Source organism: Pholcus phalangioides, unplaced genomic scaffold (assembly GCF_987345545.1).
Source record: "Pholcus phalangioides strain wild (caught in Gottingen) unplaced genomic scaffold, Ppha-v1.0 ptg000011l_1, whole genome shotgun sequence".
NCBI classification, from domain to species: domain Eukaryota; kingdom Metazoa; phylum Arthropoda; class Arachnida; order Araneae; family Pholcidae; genus Pholcus; species Pholcus phalangioides.
Genome location: NW_028301604.1, coordinates 45,998,864 through 46,023,748, shown reverse-complemented (window position 1 = coordinate 46,023,748; position 24,885 = coordinate 45,998,864). Strand labels below are relative to the sequence as shown.

Below are 24,885 nucleotides of genomic sequence, written 5' to 3'. Positions count from 1 at the left end.
AACACCTATACGGCCTAAATTTGCCTTGTTCCTACAATATTGCTAAAGCACATTTTTTTTTATTGTAAAGGATTGGAACGCCCATTCAAATTGTAAAACTTTCCCGCGATCGTGGAAAAAAAAAGAATCTGTAAAAACTCGACCTTGAATATCCGCAGTTTTGTCATCTAGCTGCCATGTGGTGGTCACCGTTTCGCATCGCGAAAATCACGGGTGTATACGCAGAATCGGGTTTTGGAGGGGCACAAGGATCTAAATTCTTCACAGAAAGTTTGGGTCACTAACACTCGAAAACAATTTTAAATTAACAGATAGTATAAAAGAAATTATTTTATTCCAATATTTTAATTCTCTACAAAAATATTTTTAATTTTTGATCTTCGGTGGAGGAGGAGAAGAGAAGAGGCCCCCTTATAACACCTCCCATCTAATTTTGCTTTTGGTGAAAATCCGGGTTCGGAACCCACAATTGGGCAATGGTAATGGGCTAAAAATGTGATTTTCTAAAGTTTTCAAATTCACCCTTTAGGGGTCATTTAAGCATTATGTCAGCATCGATGGGGGGTTTCCGATTTGCTGACTTCTGATGACAAGGGGGGCAGGGGGTTTGGACGATGCTTACGTCATCAACAACCCTTTATCAAGATATGAAATATTCTTAATGGAATCTAATTCGGTGCGCGAAAAATGGAAAAACCTTTTGATAGTTATTGGACACTCTACTAATATAAGTCCCAGACAGAACCACTTTAGTGATCTCTAAATGTTTCACAAATCCTTCAAGTGCTCTGGAAATGTGTCCAGGCCGCTTAAGTGCTCTGGAACTGTGCCACATATCACTCAAGTGATCTGTAACTATGCCATGGATCACCTAAGTAATCTGGGAATGTTCCATAGGTAACTTGAATGATGTAGAACTGCACTGGGGCCGCTTAAGTGCTCTAAAACTGCCACATGTCACTCAAGGCATCTCTATATGTGCTACAAATCGTTCAAGTGATCTGGAACTGTGTCGCGGGTTACTTAAGTGATCTTTGAATGTGCCACAGGCCTACTTCAGTCATCTGAAAATGTGCCACAGGCATAATTCAGTGATATGAAAATGTGCCACAGGCCTACTTCTGTAATCTGAAAATGTGCCACGGGCCTACTTCAGTAATCTGAAAATGTGCCACGGGCCTACTTCAGTAATCTGAAAATGTGCCTGGGGTCACTTACATGCTCTGGAATTGTGCCTGGGGTCACTTACATGCTCTGGAATTGTGCCAGGGGTCATTTAAGCAATCTGTAAAAATGTGCTGCTTAGTTCTTTTTACATTGGTGGATTCCACCAGTATGCGTCAGGAGGTAGACGGCAGTGCTGACGAAATTTTTCTGAAAAGGAGGGGGGGGGGGCAGAGAGGGGGGTCAAATATTTGCTGACGTAATACTTCAAAGGCCCTTTATAACTGCTTCTTCTACATTACATGGGTGTGCCAAAATGTGTGCTTGCCCCGTTTGAGAAAGTATCTAACTGTGGCACTAGATAGATGGCACCACCTACTGAACGCAAAACAAGCCAAATGCTGGGCACACACAAAGCACACTTACGTTTCTCCAACACAAATCTGATATAGCTCTCATATTCAGGTGTGAAAATATGCGGCAATTAAATGGCGACAGATCAGAGTGGTGGACTATCAGGGAGGGAAAATAAAATCATTTTAACAGGAAAACCAAAGCATGAATAGGGAATCAGAAGATAAGTGTCTGAGAGGAGAGAATCTAATTTGCTTTAAAATTTGATCAGAAGATATTGAACATGCGAAGATTATTTTTAATGAAATGTAAAATCAATCAGAAGGGAATTTGTAGATTGATTTATTAATAAATATATAAATGTGTGCCTCCAGCTGTTAATTAAAATGGATCCTGCTTATAACGTTTTTCAAAAAACCGTCATAAAAAAACGTTGTAAATAGGAAATCTTAATGAGAATTACTTATTGTTAGGACCACGAAAATAAGTTGTACTAAATGGAAAAACGTTCTAAATGAGAGAAACATTATAAGTGGGATCAACTGTATATTTGTTTTAGATTTATTACATGTGCGGAATTCCATACGTTAAATTCTCAGTGCTAATGAGCTTCTTTGCAAGCTTTTCCTACAAGTAGAAAATGAAAGTAAATGAACCTTTGGATAGAACATGTTTTTAGAAATGAATTATACTTGATTCACAGATACCTTCTTCTCCTACCCAGAACATGACCCACCGTGCAGTCTCAATGAAGAAATATAAGCAGGTGATCAAAGACCTGGGGCATGCTGGAAGAAAAGTCATAGAAATACCAGTGAATTATGGGGGGGGGGGGAGAGCATAATTTTTTTTTCAAGATAAATTTTTTGGAAAGAGATCCACTTTCACTCAAAAAGGACCCAGATTTTTCGAATAACCTGGGTCCCGGAACCCAGGTAAATTAGAGTACAGCGGCATCTGTTAAATTCTAAATTGTGAAACTGATTGGTAAATTTTGTTAAAGGAAATTTAATTGAATTAATGATCTTGACTCTTGTTGTGTTGAATTGATTTATGATTGATTAGATTCCAGGTATGACAAGTAGACATGTCACAGTGCCCAAAAAAAATGAATATTGTTTGTGTGGCGATTATCACAGAAAAATTTCTGTTACATGCCCCGATAGATATCCCATTTCTCATGTGTACGATTTTGCACATTCACTTGAGAGAAAGCAAGTATTTTCCAAATTGGATTTGGTGAAAGCCTGTCACCACAGATACTTTTGGATTTTGAGTCCATTCAGAAAATTGCTACTGTCACACCGTTTGGCCTTTTTGAATACCTGTACATGTGTTTTGGTCTTTCAAACACTGCACAAACGTTTCCTTGATAACGTTTTAGGAATTCTAAATTGTTTTGCTTATTTGGATAATGTACTCATCGCATTAAGTTCTGAACAAGAACATCTCCATGACCTTGAAGCAGTATTTGAGCGCTTAAACAGCTTCGGCATAGTCCTTAACTCGGAAAAATTCATTTTTGGCAAAGATCAAATAGAATTTTTAGGCTACTTAGTAACTAGTAAAGGCATTTCCTTTCTTCCAAAAAAGTTGAACTTCTTTGTGAATATCCAAGAACTGAAACAATCACTGAACTGCTAAGATTTTTGGCAATCTTGAATTTTTACCATTAACAGACAGGTCGAATCTGTTCTGTCTTTCTCGGTTTCCAGGCATTTTTTAGGAGAATTAAATAAACATGTATGTATGGTTTCAAAGAATTGTAGTTTTATTAAATCAACACTATTTCTTATAATATTTTACAAAGTTATTTATTAACATGGCTAGTATTTTTTATGTGTGTGATATTTTGTAAAACATTCACCCTTGTGAAGTGGAACCTGACAGAATTGACATATATATCTTGTTTCACTTCTTTTTTTCTTCGAGTTGCAGACTTTGCAAGGCTTTTTTGGATATTTTTTCTTTCCTGTTCCAACAATTTGCCTAAGGGTGTGCTGCCTCATATTTCCCGACAATCTACCTACTGGATCCACTCTTGGAGTTGTTCTTGTTGGCTGAATTCGGATATCATTAACCATCTGAAAAATAGACTGGATTACTGTGTATTTTTTGTACACTAGAAGAACCAAGAAAAGGTTCTTTGGACATTAATTTGTCTTTAGGTTCCCACGCACCTGTATTCAAGGCACTACTTTCAAATTCCCTTTCTTTATACTCTGAAGACAGTAACCTCCGCACAATGTTTTTCCTGGGAGCAACAATTTCACTCTCATCACTAGGAAATATCCCTTTCTTCATCATAGTTCTCTAATTCATTATCACTTCCTATATCGGATAAGTTATCAGCATAAATTTCCTTATCCTCCGCAGAAAACTCTTTCGTGCTTGCTACTTTTACGGTTATGAAATTACTTAGATACACTACCTAAAAAGCAAAACTGCATAGTAGGATCAACAGACAGATAGTACTATATAACGTATTATAGTATTATATAACTAATGGTACCAAGAAAAAATAACACAATGTGCATAAAATGGAAAACTAACGCAGCGAACTAAAAATTCAAGCAAAAACGTAAATCGACGTGGCCTGTCCTAGGAAGCCACAATGGAAAAACTTACATTTATGTGACCCGTCCATTAAGTGTTAAAAAACACTGCTGTTGTTCAGGCCCCATCACAAGAATTGTGTAAAGGCAAGAACAAGACGACAAATGACAATTCTTATGAATTAATTATTTTGTCCAATGAAACCATTGCAGCTCTTGAAGCTTGTAAAAATTCTATTGTGAATGCTGTGTTCATCCTAAATTTGATGCTGAAATGTTTCTGATGGTAGATGCATCAGAGTTTGCTATAGGTGCAATGCTGCAACAGAAGTCAAATAATGTTGTTCAATCACTTTCATTTTCCCCCAAAAAATTTACATCCACGGAACAGCACATATGATCATGAGTTACTTGCCATTTACATTGCTATCAGACATTTCTGCCATATTTGCTTAAAGGCAGGTCATTTGTTGTCCTATGATGGTATGTTCCACCAGACTATTGCTTCCAGGTTTTCAAGCTAATCCATAGTCTTGCGCATCCTGGTGTCAAAGCGACGGTTGACTTGGTATGTCAACGTTATGTGTGGCCATCCTTGTAGAAAGATGTGACTAAATGGACCCAAGCTTGCGTAGAATGTCAACGATGTAAGGTGCATCCTGATGTTCGATCTCTAGTTGGGACATATTTGGTTCCCAACTTCAAGGTGCAAATGCGAGCCGATCTCTCCGTTAAAAAGTCTCGCCACAGAGAGCAACAGGCCTACAAAGAGTACAAATATTCAGTCACTACACATCACTCACTTTACTTCTGAGATATAGATGGCAGCACTGAAAAATCATACACAACACTAGATACGCACTTAGACTGTTAGGTACACACACTTACAATTCTGGCACAACTCACTAGGTAGTAAATTGCCTATGGCGATAGACCTGAGTTGTGCTTGGTATAAAAAAAAAAAAGTTGGGACATATCCCCTACCAAAGTGTCGATTTGCTCATGTGAATATTGACATTGTTGATACACTCTGCCACCGTTTCATGAATATACCTACTGCTTGACATACGTTGACAGATATTCCAGATGGGCAGTAGTTTTTCCCTAAGAAGAATCGGACAGTCATCAAAACCTTCTATTCCAGCTTGGTAGCCAGGTTCCTGAACTCATCACTACAGATTAGGGAACCCAGTTTGATGGCGATATTTCCCACAAGTTCATTCCCATGCTTGGCTTTCAAAAGACTCCTACTACTGTATGCCATCCAGCATTGAATGGTATGGTAGAGCGGCTCCATTGACAGCTCAAAAGTGCCATCCATTGTTATGCTACAGAGCACTAGACAGAAGTCTTACCCATCATCATCGTTCTAGGCGTTTGGGCAAGTGTCAAGCCAATACCATGGTGCCATACCCTGAATTTTTTTTTTTTTTTTTAATTAATTGGACAAAACAGAACACGTTACAAAATACACAAGAAAGACAGATGACAAAACAAAATACATAATAAATAAACAAAAATGGACAAATGGACATACATAAACACCCACTCTGTGACCCTCAAGGGACTACTTGTCCTTCCAGAAGGTCGAATAATTTGTAATATTATATTTCTATTTTTCAAGCAACTTTCATTATTGTTCTATTATCATAAACAAAAAAACAACAAAAAAAAAAAACATTAGTAATTTATGATCGTGTGCACGCACAATAATTGGATTTTTAAAACATCAAAAAAATATGTTGAAAATATTTAAAATTAAAACTAAAAATACATCTTGTTCGTAGTATTATCTCTTCAAATTGTGATTAGTGTTCATGAAAATTGTTGAAAATATAGATATTTATGTTAGATATCTCTATGCACAAAAATTAAACACGTATTGTAAAAATAAAATAAACGTATAGGTATTAGTAAATATTTCTATTGTATTATTGTTTCAAACACAATGCTCTTTGCAAAATCAAAAATATTATAATTCAATCTTTTATTAGTATAATTAGCAGTTTGGTATTTATTTAATACCTTTGGAGCAGTGTAACTAAAACTTTTTTTGAATAGAGTTTTATTTGTTTTTGGCACTTGATATTCCATACTTAATCTACTTGAAGATCTGTTTCGATTCTTTATTAACCATTCTTCATTTGCTATAACAAATTTTATTATTCTGTATATATAGTTTTGTCTTATGGATAATGCATGGCACTCAGTTTTGTTTTGGTTAGTGGGATTAGTTTTTATTGTGAATCTGATTTTATTATATATATTATCTAATTTATTTATGTTAGTATAATATGCACCACCCCAGGCACAGATTCCATACGTTACAATTGAATATATCCATGCATAAAATATATCTTTAAAAAATTTTTCATCTATTGCATTTTTAAGTCTATACAATACCGCTGCAAAAGTTCGAATTCTTTTAGTTATTTTTCCACAATGCAAATTCCATTTTAGGTCGTCCTGTATTATTATGCCCAAATAATTGTAGTCGAAAACTCTGTTTATTTCTTGGCAGTTACAGTATGATATGCTATGAGTAGGGGAATGGTTATGAATTTTTATATGTATATTATTAAAATTATTTATGTTTTTTGTCTTTAAGCAAAAATATTTAGTTTTTTGAATATTTATTTGCAGTTTGTTTTTACTTAGCCAACTATTTATTTTGAAAAGGTCTTCTTCTACTTTTTTTAATAAATTTTCCATTTCCATCTCTTCTACATACAGTACTGTATCATCGGCAAAAGATATTAAGTTTCCATTTAGTTCTAGTTTACAAAATTCGTTTATATATATGAGGAAAAGTACAGGTCCCAGAACTGATCCCTGAGGTACGCCTTTTTTTACTTCTAAGAATGTACTAATTTTTTCATTTATTTTAACTGCTTGTTGTCTATTGTAATAATATGTTTCAAACCATTTCAATATATTACCACGGATGCCAGCTGAGTAAAGTTTCTTAGTTAGGATATTAAGGTCAACGTAATCAAAGGCTCGTTTAAGATCTAGGAATACGGTTATTGAGTATTTGTTTAAGTTATATCCATTGTTTAAACGATTACATAAATCAATTATAGCCATTTCTGTATTTTTTTTCTTTTGGAATCCGTATTGGTTGGTGGCAAAAAATTTTTGATGATTTAAGAAATTTAGAAGTTGTTTTTTCATACATTTTTCCATAACTTTTGAAAAAACAGGTAGAATAGAAATTGGTCTGTAATTTATTAAATCGGTTGCATCTCCTTTTTTGTAAATTGGATGTACCAAGGAATATTTGAGTTCCGGATAAAAAAGTCCATTTGATATTGATGAATTTATGAGATTTCTTACTACGTCTAAATGGTATGTTGAAATAATTTTAATCATTTTAGGGGTAATTTTATCGTACCCACTTGATTTGTTTTCTTTCATTTCTTTAATCACATCATTTATTATTGCATCAGTGGTTTCAAAATAAAACATAGAATTACTTCCATTATTATTATTTGTTTGTGCTGTGCAAAAATAATGTTCATTTTCTTCTACATCCTCCAAATTTCTGTTTATGAAATCGACATTGAATCTTTCAGCCATATCTGAAGCACATTGGAATTCTGGTAATTTGTTGTTTATATTTTTGTTCAAAATGGTTTCATTTATACATTTCCATTGCAGCCTTTTATTACTTTCACAAGTGTTGAAATTGTTCTTAATGTACTTCAGTTTTGTGGTTTTTATGAGTTTTTTTAATTCTTTGTCATAGTTCTTGTATTCTATTTCAAAGGATACTATATTTGGATATTTTTTGTATTTTTTGTACAACTTTTCTTTGTAATTTATTCTATCTATAATTTCCTTGGTGATCCATTTTTTCTTGGATTTTTTTGGATTTTTTTTAACTGTTTTAGACCATAAGTTCGAGTTTAATGTTATCACATCCATGAACCGCTTGTATTTATTTTGAGTATTACTCTCTTCAATAATAGTCGTTAAATTCAAATTTGAAATGAATTTTTCAAATTTTTCATAATTTATTATCGTTATTTGTTCATTTGTTCTGTTGATTTTTATATTCCTTTCCAAAAAATTGATGTAACCTATAATTGGGTAATGGTCAGTGACTTGTGTTTTGTAAACAGTGAATTCTTGTGTGGTTGTTTGTTTGGTTCTATAGAAAGCATGGTCAATACATGTTTTAGTTCCATTTCCTTCTCTAGTTACGTTTTCATGTAATGGATGAAATCCATTTAATGCCATTATATCAAGATATTTTGATGTTTCTATGTCTTCTCCATAAAGATTAATATTTATGTCTCCCACTATTAATGTATTACTTTTCGAATTTAACATGTAAAACTCCAATTCATCATTAAATTGTGATATGGTATAACAATGTGATCTGTAGATCTGAAATATTTCTAGCTCATAATCAGGGAGAAATATGCAAAGTTCTTCTGCTGTTTGGAATTTATAGCTTTTTTTTTGTATTGATCTAATTGACTTGTTTATATACATTATAACTCCTCCTGACCTATTATAGGTTCTACAGTTTGCGTAACTGTAATAGTCATTTATATTATCTGAAATATAATAATCAATTCGTCTGTTTCTATCCATATTTCATTTAGACAAATAATATCTATTGATACATTCAAGGACTTTAAAAATGCTGTAAAGTTGTCAAAATTTGCTCTTAAGCTTTGTATATTAAGTATTAAAAATGTTAGTGTTTTATCTGTGTTAGCGGGTCTTTTGAAAAAATTTTGAACCTCTTCAATATCCTCCAATGGTTTTTGGTTTAGTGCAGATATTTGATCAATATCAGTTTCCATTTATGTTTGTGTCTAGTTTGTGTAATTGCTCTTGTTCTGTGTAATTTCTGCGTAAGATCTGTGAGCAGATGGATTTGTTGCATCCAGTTCTGGAATCAAGTCACGTACAACAAAATGTGTTTGTTCACAAAGACTTGGCTTCTTCTACTCATGTGTTTTTGCAGCAAGATTTTAAGTGTAAACCACTACAGCAGCCTCATCTAGGACCACTTGAAGTGCTTCAACGAACAGATAAGATTTGCACATTAAACATCAAGGGTAAAAAGGAAGCCGTTACTGTTGATCATCTCAAACCAGAGCTAATCATAGACTGTTCAGAAACTCCACTTAAACCAGAGCTAATCATAGACTGTTCAGAAACTCCACTCAAACCAGAACCACCGGCCAATAGTTATGTCACAAGATCTGATTGCATCGTAAGATTTTTTTTTTTGCGTACACATTATTTTTTCTTACGATGTGTTAAGAGCTTTACTGTTGAATTTTTTGTATTGATGCATTTTTTATAACTAGTTTCTTCTTTGCATTTGCTTTATTAACAAATTTTTATTAACCATGCTAAGAATGTAACTTTGTTTCGTGTATAGTCTTTTAGACTGGTAAGAGAGTGACGTGGCACTGCTAATTTCCGCCGAACTGATATATTTTACAGAAGTTTATTTCTGGTGGCAACAGTAATTATTTTCAAATGTGTATAAATACTCATGCTGTGATTCAACTATTGCTTTTGTTTTTTTGCCATGCTTGCAATATCTGTTATCTAGTCGGTCGCGCTGTGCTGGCAGTGCTATGTCACGTCAGTAATGTAAATTTTCCCTTTCAATTGAATAATTTGTTATATGGTTTTAACCAAGTGATAGATATTAAGTTTGCATGCATTTTGAATAAGCCTTCAATTTTTTGAAGTCTAGTTCATATTTTATCAAGCCCAGTTCAGCTGAGTAACAATTATGCAAAAAATAAATGATTCTGATTTTTAAAAAATATTTAGGAATAATATACCAGTTGGAGTCTCTAATACAACATACTGCAAGGGGTTGTATTGTTATTAAAATAAAAAACTTTTTATACAGACACCTTACGATTAAAGACCCAATTAGGAAGTTGTTGTCCTGCCTCACCTGACGATAACGGGTGAAATATTTGCTGAGATGCTTGAATTAAAAAACTGGAAAAAGTTCGAAAAAAAAAACCAGAATAGGGATATAAAACTCATTTTATATATAGGTTATATATACAAATGTGTCACAGTTGGTATAAAATGTTTATTGTTTTCAACATACCGTGAAATCGGGTGAGTAGAAACACTGTTTAAGGTTGGACTACAAATTTTACTATTCTATTTGAATAGAAAATTACAAATTATTATCCAAAACCTAGGTTTGTATTGTCCCTTTCAACTTATATTTTTATTTCTATCAAATGAAAAATAACAGTGTTTTTACTCGCCCCTCTCTGCGGAGTGAGTAGAAACAGGCATACAAATACCTTGTTGTTTCTTTTCAAACCAGTGGAGGTAAAAAGTAGAAACATGAAAATATATGTCGTTCTATTAGAAAATGCATTAGTAAACAGTGGTTTCTCTCAAGGGGGGAGGGGAATGGTTTATTAACCTAAAAAAAAAAAAAGTAAAAAAAAAAAAACTTTCTTTTTACCATAATCTTGGCATCATTAATAAACTACAACATCAGTGATCTTTTCTTTAAAAAGTAGCATGTCATTCAAACGTGAATTTGTACTTAAAATTGATGAGGGGCAGTTTTTTTATGACATCTTCTCAGCAAAAAAAAATCTTCTTTGAGCAACACGAATTTTTTGATTTGTGACTCTTTTTATAAAAATGTTCTAACAAAACCATCCTCCTTGAGGTAACTTAGTTTACAAACATAGCATCTCTCTAAAAGAAATTTTTATACTTCCATATACTTTGACCATCATATAGTCACCTGGAATGATGGATATATCTGTAACTGAAGGATTATTTTCAACATCTTTATCAATAAACATGTTTTCGTCTCAAGAGGATAAAATTAGTTCTTCATCGCTATCCTGCACTGAATAGGCACCATCTTCTGATGACAAATCAACAGGTTTTCTATTTTTCCTGGATTTGTTTGCCCATGGCTTAGGTTGTTTGGAGCAACAAGGGTTTCCACATCTTCAGCCATGAAGTCCTCAACACCAACACTTTTGCCGGGGATGACGTTAACTTTAGTCCTTTCTTGCCTTGAGAGTCTGATCTTGTCTCAGACTCTGAAGGAGCTCTTTGAAACTATTGTCAATGGACTGTTTTTTATCTCCACCAACAGGTTTGTATTTCCGTAGCATATTAACAAAGCTATGTTTTTCTGGGTTGCTGTTATCAAAGAAAAATTTTATTTTCTGGATATTATGCCGAGGTGAACTCGGAAACAAAAGCCATCTTGTCTTTGCCGGGACTCGAACCCAGGCCCTCTTGCACACCGGGCAAGCATGCTACCATCTACACCACTGGAGACACGATCCTGCCCCCCTTCCTTATTTCCCACACTAAGAGAGGCTACTAATGTCTCTACTTCAGTGCCTCACGCCACAGTGCGTGAAATAAGGAAGGCAGGGCCGTGTCTCCAGTGGTGTAGATGGTAGCATGCTTGCCCGTTATGCAAGAGGGCCTGGGTTCGAGAGTCCCAGCGGAGACAAGATGACTTTTCTTTCCAAGTTCACCTCGACATAATATCCAGAAAATAAAATGTTCCTTTGATATCTTGGGCTGAGAAAAAGCTATCTATCTCTCTAAACAGCAGTTAGTTATAAAATAAATCAAGCAAGAAATAAGTTTTTGTACAGTATTAGTACTGGTATGGCACACCAAGATAAAAAATATATTTCTGGGTTGTGGGGTGAATTGAACCACCTGAAATATGTTGCATTTTTATTCACCCCACACATTCTAAAAACATAATCTTAAGAATTTAAAAATCCCCAGAACTAATTGTATTGAAACTAAAACCATATATATATACACACAGTCCTCACAGTTTCATATTGATGTTAAAGGCAGTCTTTAATATCTATATATTTTTATATATAGTATAGAGTTTTACTTACCAGACAAATTCAAAGTAGGTGCAAAATTTGGATAAAACTCATGAAGAATTCAGTGAAGAGAACACCAACAATTTTGGCCAAGTGCAAGTTTTTGTCCTTTGGATGGGAAGAAAGTTAAGTCATTCCGATCCCCCTTTTGTTAGGCAAACTCTCACTTTTTGGAAAAATAATGAATGCTTATTATCCATCTAAACTGGTTCTGGAGATCAGGCTTGCAGGAGTGGAAAATGGGAATTTTATTTTTGTAGCAGGAAAAATTATTTTCGTAACAGCAAAAATGTTGTTTTTGTAACAGAATTTATCAGTTTTGTAGCACTTTAAAATTTTGTCAGTAAATAAAATACAGTTTTTATATACATATATATGTGGTAGCATACGCAAGATTACTTTTTACTCTTCTTCGTATTATCAGAAAAAGGGAGTGTCCCCCACAACACAAGGTACAAAACAGAGATTTCCTCTAGAAGAAATACTTTTTTTTTTAAATTTACAAATCATAAAAAAATTTTGAGGCTTCTTGATATTTATATTTTTACATTCTCTACAATATCAACAAATGAGAGGCCAACATATGGTATTACAGATTTTAGAAATAATTCGAAAATGAATGTTTTTAGATTTAGCTTGTAGACCTGGTAATCACCAATTTAAAAAAAAATCACTAAAGGAGATACTTAAAACTCATTTGAAAAGTAATTATTTTTCTTGTTTTTGCCGCTGATGCAAGTCTAAAAGTTGTGCTTTTGTTTTCTTCAGTTTCAAAAATTTTTGAACGTTTGATCTTGCTTCTTTCACCAGAATTTGCCCATTTCATATTATTATTTTATTATTATAATTAAATCTACGACATCGAAGATCATGCAAGAACGGGACCAACGACAACTGACAAGAATCATTAAACGTGACAGACGTGCAACCCTTCCGCAAATTACTGCAGATTTCAATGCGGAGCCATCAACAAGTGTCAGCGTGCGAACCATTCAACGAAACATCATCGATATGGGCTTTCGGAGCCGAAGGCCCACTCGTGTACCCTTGATGACTGCACGACACAAAGCTTTACGCCTCGCCTGGGCCCGACAACACAGACATTGGACTGTTGAGGACTGGAAACACGTTGCCTGGTCTGACGAGTCTCGGTTCCAATTGCTCCGAGCTGATGGACGTGTATGGGTATGGAGACAACCTCATGAATCCATGGACCCTACATGTCAACAGGGAACTGTTCAAGCTGGTGGAGGCTCTGTGATGGTATGGGGTGTGCACAGTTGGCGTGATATAGGGCCCCCTGATACGTCTAGATATGACTGACAGGTGACAGGTACGTAAGCATCCTGTCTGATCACCTGCACCCATTCATGTCCATTGTGCATTCCGACGGACTTGGACAATTTCAGCAGGACAATGCGACACCCCACACTTCCAGAAGTGCTACAAAGGGGTTCCAGAAACACTCTTCTGACTTTAGACACTTCCGCTGGCCACCAAAATCCCCAGACATGAACATTATTGAACATATCTGGGATGCCTTGCAACGTGCTGTTCAGAAGAGATCTCTACCCCCTCTTACTCCTACGGATTTATGGACAACCCTGCAGGATTCATGGTGTCAATTACCTCCAGCACTACTTCAGACATTAGTCGAGTCCATGCCACGGCGTGTTGCGGCACTTCTGCGGGCTCGCGGGGGCCCTACGTGATATTAGGCAGGTGTACCAGTTTTTTTGGCTCTTCAGTGTATGTGTAAGTTTATGAAATAAGTGAATATAAAGCCCAGGATCAGAGCTTCAATGACTGAACTGCCTATGTTATTTTTCACCATATTACTCATGGCATATACAAATCTGTGAGTTTCACCCAGTGAATTTTACTCATGATGCTTATATGCCAGAGAGGCACCAAAATGATGTCTTAAACAGGGGAGAATTTTGTTTCAAGTCTTCCTGCTCCTTCACATGGTGCACAGCAGCTATTATATATATTTTTTTAATAAAGAGACCCGTGAAAAATTGACTCGGGTGTGCATAGGAGATAATGACCTATGTTCTTAGGTCAGCCACCTCGTTGGGCAATTTACCTGTTGTGGCGTTGTATTTGTATTAATTAACAAACCACATTCCTAGATAGAGATGTGACGTGAGAATATTCTCCTGGATGTAAAAATTGGAGAATAATCGAGAATATTTATTTTTCTTTTAAATAATTTAAATTTTTTTTACTAATTTTGTTTATATTATGAAATACAAATCAGTTTTCATTGCCTGAAACACTTACAACAAAAAATTTTTTGGTATAATCACCCCCAATGGCAACTTTTATTTCGAGAATATTCTTTCAGGTCATGATGAAAAGTTTAGTTGAATTGAAACCTTTAGATTAAAACCTTAAAAAATTATTTTAAAATTAGATAAATTTTCAGAAATAAGTTCACAACAAAAAAAATTAAACCAAAGTGGATTGATAAAGGAAGCTATTCTTATACAATCACTTTCATTCTAAGATACAGAACTGTTGCTTTCTTCAATGCACATACACTTAAATTCTGTATCACACATTTCTTTAAAAGTTGTGCAATTTAGCCCTGTTGGTTTAATTTTCTTGCTTCCAAACTTGTGGTCTACAAACTTCAATATTCCCATCTTCTTGATGGGAAAGGACTACTATTATAAATTACTAGAGAATACGCTTATAGAAAATAATTATTCTAAAGTTATTTTTATTGAGATTAGTTATTATAATACATATATATATGTAATTTATTATATTATATTGTGTAATTTATTATATTATATTATGTAATTTATTATATTATATTATGTAATTTATTATATTATATTATGTAATTATATATGTAATTTATTATATTATATTATGTAATTATATATGTAATTTATTATATTATGTTATTATATTATATTATTATATTGGCCGCTGTGGTGGTCGAGTGGTTATAATGCCGGACTCGTGATGCGAGGATCCGGGTTCGAACCCCACAGTGGTGGTCGGCTGAAGTTGGTTTTCTGTGGTTTCCAACTTCAAGGCGCTAATGCGAGCCGATCTCCCCGTTAAAAAGTCTCGCCACAGAGAGCAACAGTCCTACAACGATAAATCATTCAATCATAACACTTCACTCATAGTTAGTAAAATTGGGGGCAGATGACAGCACTACACATAACAAGCATTACACAGAAACAAAACTTTACGTCAGGTTGCACTACACGTACACGCACATTCCCGCATGCACCGATTCGTTGGGGGGTTCCGGGGGGGGGGGGTGCATGTGTGGTGTAGCAGTAGTGGGTAGGGGCTCGGGGATCCATGATGTTCTAAGTCAGCCACCTCGTTGGGCAATTTGCCTGTTGTGGCGTTGTATTTGTATTTGTATTTGTATTTGTATTATGTAATTATATATGTAATTTATTATATTACATATATTCTTGATAATACTCTGGAAAGATTTCGGTAACTGAAGAATATTCTTATTGAGGAGAATATTAGAGAATAGTCTCTGCAAGCAGTATTATTAATAACTTCCAAAATAATTCTTATTATTTTCTATAAGAACATTCCCCAGTAATTTATGAAAGTAGTCCTTCCAGAGAATGTTCTCAAGGATATTATATGTAACTATATTATAAATAACAGGAGAATATTCTCATAAAGAACTTATAAGGATATTGTGTAGTAATTTATAATAGTAGTCCTACCAGAGAATATTCTCTTGGATGAGAATATTCTCCAAAAGATTATTCTCAAGAATTTTACATCTCTATTCTTAGATGTGAAAGGCCCTATACCTATCAGTATAACTACTCTATCTCAAAGCAATGTAGCCTGAAAGGGATCTAGGATGATTTATTTCATACGTTTGTTAGATCATCTCTTATTTTATGATACAGACAATGTTTCTCATAATTTTCAGATCTGGGAAGGGGCGATTGCCATCCTCTGGAAATGTGTCTGTTTTAGAATAGGCTATAAACAGTAGATCCCAATACAATTACCCCTGGTATGCAGAATATGATAATGATGTTACAAAAATGGTCACCGTAGCTGCGAGGGATGCTAGCTTGTTACCTTATTATTTTCATTATCAGTGTCTCTACCACATACCCACAAAAAAGTTTTATGAATTTTTTTTTACCTCTGCTTGTCTGCCTAAATAAGCTTTGCTGGAATCTTACATCAAATACCTTTCAAATAAACCAACCACGACCATGGTCTAGACAAAGTAATTTTGATTAATGCGCAACTAGGAACCATTTTCCATTGAACACTAAACATGCCAGTGAATGGCATAAAAGGAAATGGCATATCAAGAGAAAGATTAGTAGAAAATGAATAATAGAAAACTTGGAAACAAAACAAGGGACTGAAAATCTGTTAAAGATACTGGAAAATAAAATACACGTGGCAATCACAAATCAAAGATAAGGAGCTTTGGGCTAGCCCAAAGAAATAGAATTGCAGGAAGGAAAGATGATGTCATGGAAAAGTCACCTTTTATTGTGGCATAACTTAAAAATTTCTTATGGGAAAATTTTCTTTTTGGTGCAAGATGGTGCCGAATTGAAGAATTTCTGCATTTTTGTCGCAGAATGTAACAAACAAGGGAAAATTGTCAAAATTGTAGCAGACATCTGAAATTGTAGCAGTTTGTAACAGATTTTCCACTCCTGGGCTTGGGAGGAATCTGATTTATTATTCACAGTTTAGTAAAAGCTTTTTTAGCATTTCATTTATGATGAAAATGGTGACTTTTGTTAGAAAACACTCTTATTTCTTGGAAAAGGTTTGATCATTTCGGGAGAGTAATAGACAAGAGATTGAATTATTTTTCACAATTTAGTGATGCAGTGTTTTGGCTACTGCAAAGGCTTTCAATCAGTGTAGAGATGGCCACCAGCAACAAGAAATGTATATTGAATTTGAACACAAAAATGGAGTTCATAGAGGCATAAAAAAACAAAATTGAAATGTTACAGATATGTAGAATCTTTCTTCTACAAACGTTATTGGTTGCTGATCTCACTGTCAATGTTTTTTTTAAAAAAAATATGCAATTTATAAATTTTTATTTTAAATACAGTGAAACCTTGCTGGAACAATATCTTTTATAATGATAAATCCCTCTAAAACGATATTTTTAGGAGATTTTTGAAACCGCTATTAAAAGATCTTTTATTTTGCTCAAAATCGTTTTGAATTTAATTTTAACTCTGTCACTTGCTTTCCTTCTCTTCTGAAGTCATCTGATAACATCAATATTTTGCACTTAAAAATCACAGAAAGCTAAAGAAAGTTATTGGTACTGCTACTTTCTGTGTAAGACATGAAAGTGCAATGCAGTAAACTTCTTTACAGGGGCAATGCATCTTAGTGAATTTAGATAATAAATTAGAATTTTTTGCGGCGAATAAATACATAAAAGCACATTTTCTGATGGTATTAACAATGTCAATGTAGAAAAAATAATTTTACCTCTCGATATAACGATAATCCCTCTGCAACAATATTTTTCTTGGTCCGCAGGATATAATTACATCAAGGTTTCACTTCATTAAAAAATTTTCATTTTTTAAAAAAGTAAGTATTCATTCTATAGCTATTCAGGAGAACATTTGATATTGAAGTTTAGTTTTTGACAGTTGAAACCTGCTTTTGACACTCATCACGTAAAAACCTAACTCTGGCTATTTCAAAGAGCCTAAATTTATTTATGAAGTAAAACATTAAGTTCAATGGAAGTTCAAAACATTTTTCATTGATTTCATCTGGGAAAAAAAATCATTGTCATGTTTGTCACATTTGAAAATATGCATATATTTATACACTATATAGCCAGCCATAAGTCAGTGGATACTCTGGAGTTCAGAGATTTTTTTGAATTGCTTAAGTGCTAGAAAAATACTTAATGTTCTGAAATTTTGGTCATGTCAACCCTATGCCTGTACTCACAATTTCCAGCGAAAACTTGATCACTTAGAATGCATTTAAGGAACAAACAAAAAATAAAATAAGAAAAATATTTTTGATCAAAACTGCACCATAAAAAACTGCAAATGATTTGTGACTTTTACAAAGTAGTTTACCCACTATTTTCAATGTTTGTATGCATTTTTGTAAAAATTATATGTATTTTGACAAAGATATGAATGTTTCTTCTCAAAAGTATAATTTTTTTTTTAAAATCAAAAATGGAGTTTTCAATCAAATTTTACAAAATATACATAAAACTTGAAAACTTACAATGTGTAATTTATATGTTGTCCAATTCTCTAAGTTTCTTAAAATTTGATTCCAAATTCTGTTTTGAGGAAAAAAAAAACATGCAATGAAAATTATAATTTTCAAAATAAACATTCGTATATTTGTGAAAATAAATGTAATTTTCCTGAATGTTGTAAAAAAACAAAGATAGTAAGCAAAATATTTTGTGAAAGTTACAAATCATTTGCAGCTTTTAATGATGCAATTTTAATCAAAAACATTTTTTTCTTATTAAATTTTTTGTCAGTCCCTTAAATGCATTCATGACTAAGTTTTCACTGGAAATCTTGAGTACAATCATAGGGTTAACATGAATGAAATTTCAGAATAATTCATTAAGTATTTTTCCAGAAATTCAAAAGAAAATTTCTGAACTTAAAAGTGTGTCCATTGACTTATGGCTACATAGTGTGTGTGTGTGTGTGTATATATATATTTACCTTCATCTTTAAAACCAATACCGCTATCACTATTGCTGCTACTGTTGTTGTTTTGAGTCTGTTCAAGTGTCACAGCATTGCATGCAATTTCAGAACAACATTTGTTCATATAGAGATCAGTTACTCCTTTCAAAATCATTTCAGCAGACTCTGGAAATTCTTTACACTTATTCCCTTCAGAATCCATAGAACATGTAAAATTAAATATTTTGGCCTTACCAGAATGCTTATGATGAGACGCCAATTTTGGATCTATCATAAATATATGACAAGAATTGCTTACAAAAGCTGCATCTGCACAATTATCATTAAATTCCTCCTTGTTAAATTTATGAGTAGTTACCAGACCAAAAAAGTTTTTGTCACTGTAAACTCCACAAAATGTAATTTTATCTGCAGAGAATTCTGCCAGAATCGATCCTTGCATGTTTGTTAATTTGATACTCTGAGGATAAAAAGTCATTAGAACATGAGTATGCACTTTTTTTTCAATCTGCAGACGGCGGATACAGTTTCGAATGGTTTGAAGTCTGGATATTGTGACCTGTGTTTCCTTCGGCATTTCAACAGTGCCCAAATATCCAACAACTGCTCTTAAAACTGCTTTTTCAAATGAATTTCCCTCCTGGTGGTTATTTTCCACAGGGAAAGATGAACATAGAACACTGTCTAGGTCTTGTTCTGTAAATAAAGAATGAAATATATCACTCACAATATCTTCCGTATCATAGGATTTATCAGTTACGTGTTTAGTCATTTTAATATCAGGTGAATGAAGAAAAGAGGTGGCTCGGTCTTTCTGAAAGACACACTTTAATATGGATGCATCTTTGTCATCAGTTATCTCTTGCTGCTGAATTGACAGATTCACTAGATCATTTGATTGCTCAAAATAAATTTCACCTGAACACACATCATTCCTTCCATCTTTTGAAGAGAGAGACACTAAAAATGTTTCATCACTAAATATAGCCCCAGTTTGAAGATCTTGGACAACCTTTTCAGCTCTAGATATGCTGCTATGAAGTTGACGTTTCAACTTGCTTGAGCATTTAGGCCGCAATTTAAAAGTGGTTATATTTTCATCTTCTGAAGAATCCGAGTAATAGTTTTCAGCTATTTGAAGTTTCAGAACACTGGATTTTCCAATTAGTTCAACAACATCATCATGCAAAGCTTTTGAAACATTTTGGCCATTTACAGCAATCAAATAATCACCTGGACGTAGCCCAGCTCTCTCTGCAGGACTTCCAGATATGATACAACTGAGAATACAAGGAGCCTGCCCCGAGATAGTGAAGCCAAAACCATTCAGTCCACGATTAATTTCCACAGTTCTTACACCATAGGTTGGCCTTTTCTTTCTACGACGGTGTGGATGCATAATTAATTTCAACCAATGATTTTGTGAACCTATAAAAGTAAGATTTAAATTATTTGAAGATCAATAGAATGAATGTTATAAAAATAAAAAAGTACTGTATATACTCATTGTATAATAAGAATTTCCCTGTTGAAAATTTTGTTCCTTAATTTGGGGGGGAGGGTTGGCAGGGCCGTAGTGAGCCTTTTCGGGGCTTTTCTTTGGGCCCTTCTTGAAAGGGTTACTATTATGCAAAATATGTGTAAATGTTTTTACCCCCCCCCCTTCCCATTCAGCTCGGGCACTACCTCAGTGACCCAGCCTAGTTATGGCCCTGCTGAGGGTTGGCTTATACATGGGTCAGTTTATGAGGAGAAAATATCGACCACCACTTCACCAAATCATAAGACAAAGCTAGCTTGAAGACTTCGACATCATTGGAATACTTTAGATAGATGGAATTACTAATCAGTAAGTAATTTTTATAGCTATGGTCAAAAACAGAACCAATAATGTTGAACTCGAAGCAAAAAAAACAAAGAAAAAAGAAAAATGGTGTTGGCTTTGTGATCACCGGTGGACTTGGGTCAATTTTACAGCCTTTAGATGTAAGCATCAACAAGCCCTTCAAAGGTTATCTAGAGAATTCATAGACTTAACACTAGGACCATGGAGTGGGTCAATTTGACCCAAATCAAACTTTGTTTCCATTTATCTTGAAAACTTAAGCACCGATGGTAAAAAAATTTCGTGACTTTTCATGATGTCATGAATATTAATTCATGAAAATTTTATTCTCTTCAAATTTCGTATTCCAGAGCTATAACTACTTATACCTAGAACCGTGGTTTGGGTCATTTTGACCCAACGTACTATTCTATGGGAAAAAAGGGGTGTAGAATTTTCTCAGAAGTGGTTAGAATTTTCTAAAATGTATTTCTAAAGAAGATAGTGAAAAATAAAGGTCTTTCAAGGTCAAGGTGAATTGATTGTCCGAGGGGATTATTATTATTAAATTATAGGGAAATTTTCGATTTTAATTTTTTTTGTATTCGTTTTCTATAAGATTTGTAAGAATTTTAATCATCTTGAGTCATTTTGTAGGCAAGTCATTTCCTCGACGTTGATCTTGAATAAGAATTAAACAAAACGTATCGAATTTTGCTGCTTATAATCCGCAAACTTCGCTAGTTCGAGGGAAAAAAAGCACCATGTATAGTCCGCAGCGATATATAACCCACATGAGAAAATTTCATTTATCAATATAAAATCCCTCTCAAGGAGGAGGTGGGAGGGGGGTGTTGTTTAACACGGTTTGTAGAGAAAATGTAAATTTTTGTACCGGCATCCACTCAATCTATAAATATATATGTTTTTGTTAATAAATTTTTAATGTAATTACAACTAATGAAACCTCTCTCGGAAAAAAAAATAAAGCCGTCGATATAAGACGCAGCGGTTTATCCGAACTGAAGCCACTTCAAAGTTAAGACTCTTCTCATGCAACTTCGACCCACAATAAGAAATTCATTTCCGACGTTTTGTTTTTATTTCAATGTAATTTTTTTAAACGTATAATCTACGGACTATACACAGCAGAATAGATAGGTCAATTGGAACTTCCATGGAAATATGGAAATAAAATAGTGTACCTCACATATTCAAAACAAGGAAGGGTGGGGGCCTTAGAGTTGAAATAAGGGCCTTTTATTTCTTCTCAATGGGGGGGGGGGGGCCAGTGGCAAATCCATTTCGTATAAGAGAAATTTCAGATATGTATCTTCGTGTATTTGAAATGAGGTTTTTTGAAGCTGATGAAATATAGAATTATAAATGTATGTTATGGTAAATGCGTTGAATCGGTAAAGCATATCAGTAATACATAATCACTAATCGTCTTGGTAAGTTTGATAAATTTCGCAACATTACCGGCGATTATGCATAATTCCTTTTAGACCCTGTATGCACAAACGTGCGAGTTGCTTTCTTTTCACTTTAGATATTCTTTTTTAACATCAGGGATGTTCAGCCCAAACTTGAAATTAAAGCCAAAGGCCCTGAGGTTAAAAAAAAATCTAGAGAGAGAAAAACAACCCCTTCCTAATGCTGTCTTAACACATGGGCCTACTTAGGAGCGGCCCGGAAGCCTCAAGAGTAGAGGGGCCTCACGAAAATGAGATCTAGTTAAAATTTTCTAGAATTTACTAGGTAGGGCCTCAGAAAAACGACTTGGCCCAGGGGGCCCCATGATGCTCTTAAGACTGCCCTGCCTCTTCCTCCCAGGGCCATAGCGTGCTTTCTCGGGCAGTTTTTTCTTGGAGTCTCCTTGAAATGGTTATGGTCAGAAAAAGGAGGAGTTGAAAGCGCTTCCTCCCGTTCGGCTCGTTTCACCGCCCAAGTTGCCTCAGAATAGTTACGGACCTGCCCAAGTTGCAGGGCACGGTGCTTTAGCTAGTGTTTGCCTGCCCCTTCCGTTTCTTAATACTGGGTCTGAAAGGGATAATTTCAAATGAAGTTTATGAGCCATAAATATGAAATAAATCATACGGAAATATCACTTTTATTATCAGTTTGGCCTGTACGTAATGCATGCACTACACAAATTTTACCATAAAACTCAATTAAAATAAGTATGAAGAAGATAGATCCTGTGATGAGTATCCTGCATTAATTGTGACGTTTTGCTTTTTTAAGGTTTTTAAATCTCTTAATTAAATCAGACAAGTTGGTTTTTATGCTTTTTTTACAAGTTAAATAGCAGTAATCCCATTCTAGAAGAAGTTTTTCCGATATCCAACCAAGCGGTGCGAGAATTCCCAAATCGGTGACCCTAGTTGCATCCAGGATAGTGACATCATTCAACTTATAAGAGAACTGTTGGTTGTTCGAACTAAAATGAGCGATCATGCACTTGTCAACGCTAAACGTCATGCTCCATTCATTTGCCCATGTTGCAATCCTGTTTAAGTTGGTCTGGAGCAACTCCCTATCGCTTTGATTCCCGATTACCCTCATTAGCTCCACTTCATCTGTGAATTTCCTAGCAATCCCATCCATACCCTGGTCGAGTTTATCGATAAAAAGTAATAAAAGTACAGCAATACATCATCAAGAGGTTGCATAAATAACCCAGACTGTTTTTGTTACATTTTTGGTAAATATGGTAAATATATTCTCACTGCCTTTTGTGAAGAAAAGGCAGTGCAGCATGATTGGCTTTGTTAAAAAGGCATGCCATGCTTACTTTGGTATACAGCTTGGTGACCAGGACAAGAACTGAGCCCCGCATAAAGTATGCTAAAATTATGTTGAACATTTACAGAAATGAATTCAAGGCAAAATAAACTCTTCCATTTGCCGCTGTGGTGGTCGAGTGGTTATAGTGCCGGACTCGTGATGCGAGGATCCGGGTTCGAACCCCACAGCGGTGGTCGGCTGAAGTTGGTTTTCTGTGGTTCCCAACTTCAAGGCGCAAATGCGAGCCGATCTCCCCGTTAAAAAGTCTCGCCACAGAGAGCAACAGTCCTACAACGGTAAATCATTCAACCATAACACTTCACTCATAGTTAGTAAAACTGGGGGCAGATGACAGCACTACACATAACAAGCATTACACAGAAACAAACTTTACGTCAGGTTGCACTACACGTACACGCACATTCCCGCATATACCGATTCGTTGGGGGGTTCCGCGGGGGGGGGGGGTGCATGTGTGGTGTAGCAGTAGTAGGTAGGGGCTAGGGGATCCATGATGTTCTTAAGTCAGCCGCCTCGTTGGGCAATTTGCCTGTTGTGGCGTTGTATTTGTATTTGTATTGCTATTCCAATGGTATGGTGAGAGCCAGCAAGTCATGATGATAGCTATTTCTGTTTAACATAAAGTCTACAATAGCAAAACAACTATTGCTACTTAGAAATCGTGTTAGTTATTAGACCTGTACCGCATAGTCCTGGTTTGCATCCTGCATCCTTTCATTTATAATCTGATTCTGAAGAATTAATTGACTAGTAATGAAAACAAGATCTTATATACAAGCCAAATATCGACGCACAAAAGTTTACACAAAGTGAGTTAAATGATTTAGTACAGGATTTAAATATTTCAAAAGAAAGTCCCAAGTTTTAGAATTGCGACTTAAAAATAAAAATTTACTTGTTACAGGAATATTATTTCTTGATACAGAAATCGTGAAAAAGAATTTACTAGGTATTTTTTGCAATAGAAATCACTTTTATACTGTGTAGATATCCTTGAACTTATAGCTCATTTATCTTCCACCACTGATCATGATCTATCTCAGTGAAGACTATTGATTCTAGTAAGAGAATGTTAAAAGTGTCTTATTGTATAAGGGTAACGATTTTGCTTAAATTCCTGTAGCTCATTCAGTAATATTAAAAGAATCACATGAAAAGCTTGATTTTCTCCTCATTAAAATTAAATATCAAGAATTTAAAAATTATAACAATGTTATTAGGTCAGCAAGGTGGTTATGCAAAACTGATGTTTCCTGTGTGAGGTAGTAGAGGATGAAGTAGATAGGGATAGTAGAGCTAAAAACCAACACTGGAGAGGGTAAGAATGGCTAACAAGGGAAAATTTAAATCCAGGATCAAAGAATGTAATTCAGCAAAACTTTGTGGATCCAAAGAAAAATCTTTTTACCACTATTGCAAATAAAATTAAGTTCAATGAAATAATTTGTGGAAGCTGAGAACAAAAATGGTGATTGCTTTCACTATTTATGTGATTTTCCGCATTTATCAGAGGGCAAAATCAAAGGTGTGTTCATTGTCCCAGATATAAGATGACTAATAAAGGCCCAAATATTTCA

At 34.6% G+C, this 24,885-nt stretch overlaps 1 protein-coding gene across 7 annotated transcripts in view; it reads right to left on the bottom strand.

The window, feature by feature from the left end:
* Nucleotides 1–24,885, bottom strand: part of LOC149080478 (regulator of G protein signaling 12-like) — a 290,792-nt gene that overhangs the window by 250,105 nt on the left and 15,802 nt on the right. For 6 of the 7 annotated variants that reach the window (XM_089239583.1, XM_089239581.1, XM_089239579.1 and 3 more), the window contains exon 2: nt 18,688–20,100. In XM_089239583.1, coding sequence (XP_089095709.1) covers nt 18,688–20,071 — 1,384 coding nt within the window. In that variant the 5' untranslated portion in view covers nt 20,072–20,100. Of the gene's footprint in view, nt 1–18,226; nt 18,285–18,687; nt 20,101–24,885 lie in introns of those variants that run through there. The other variant, XM_089239584.1, reaches the window with a different exon arrangement.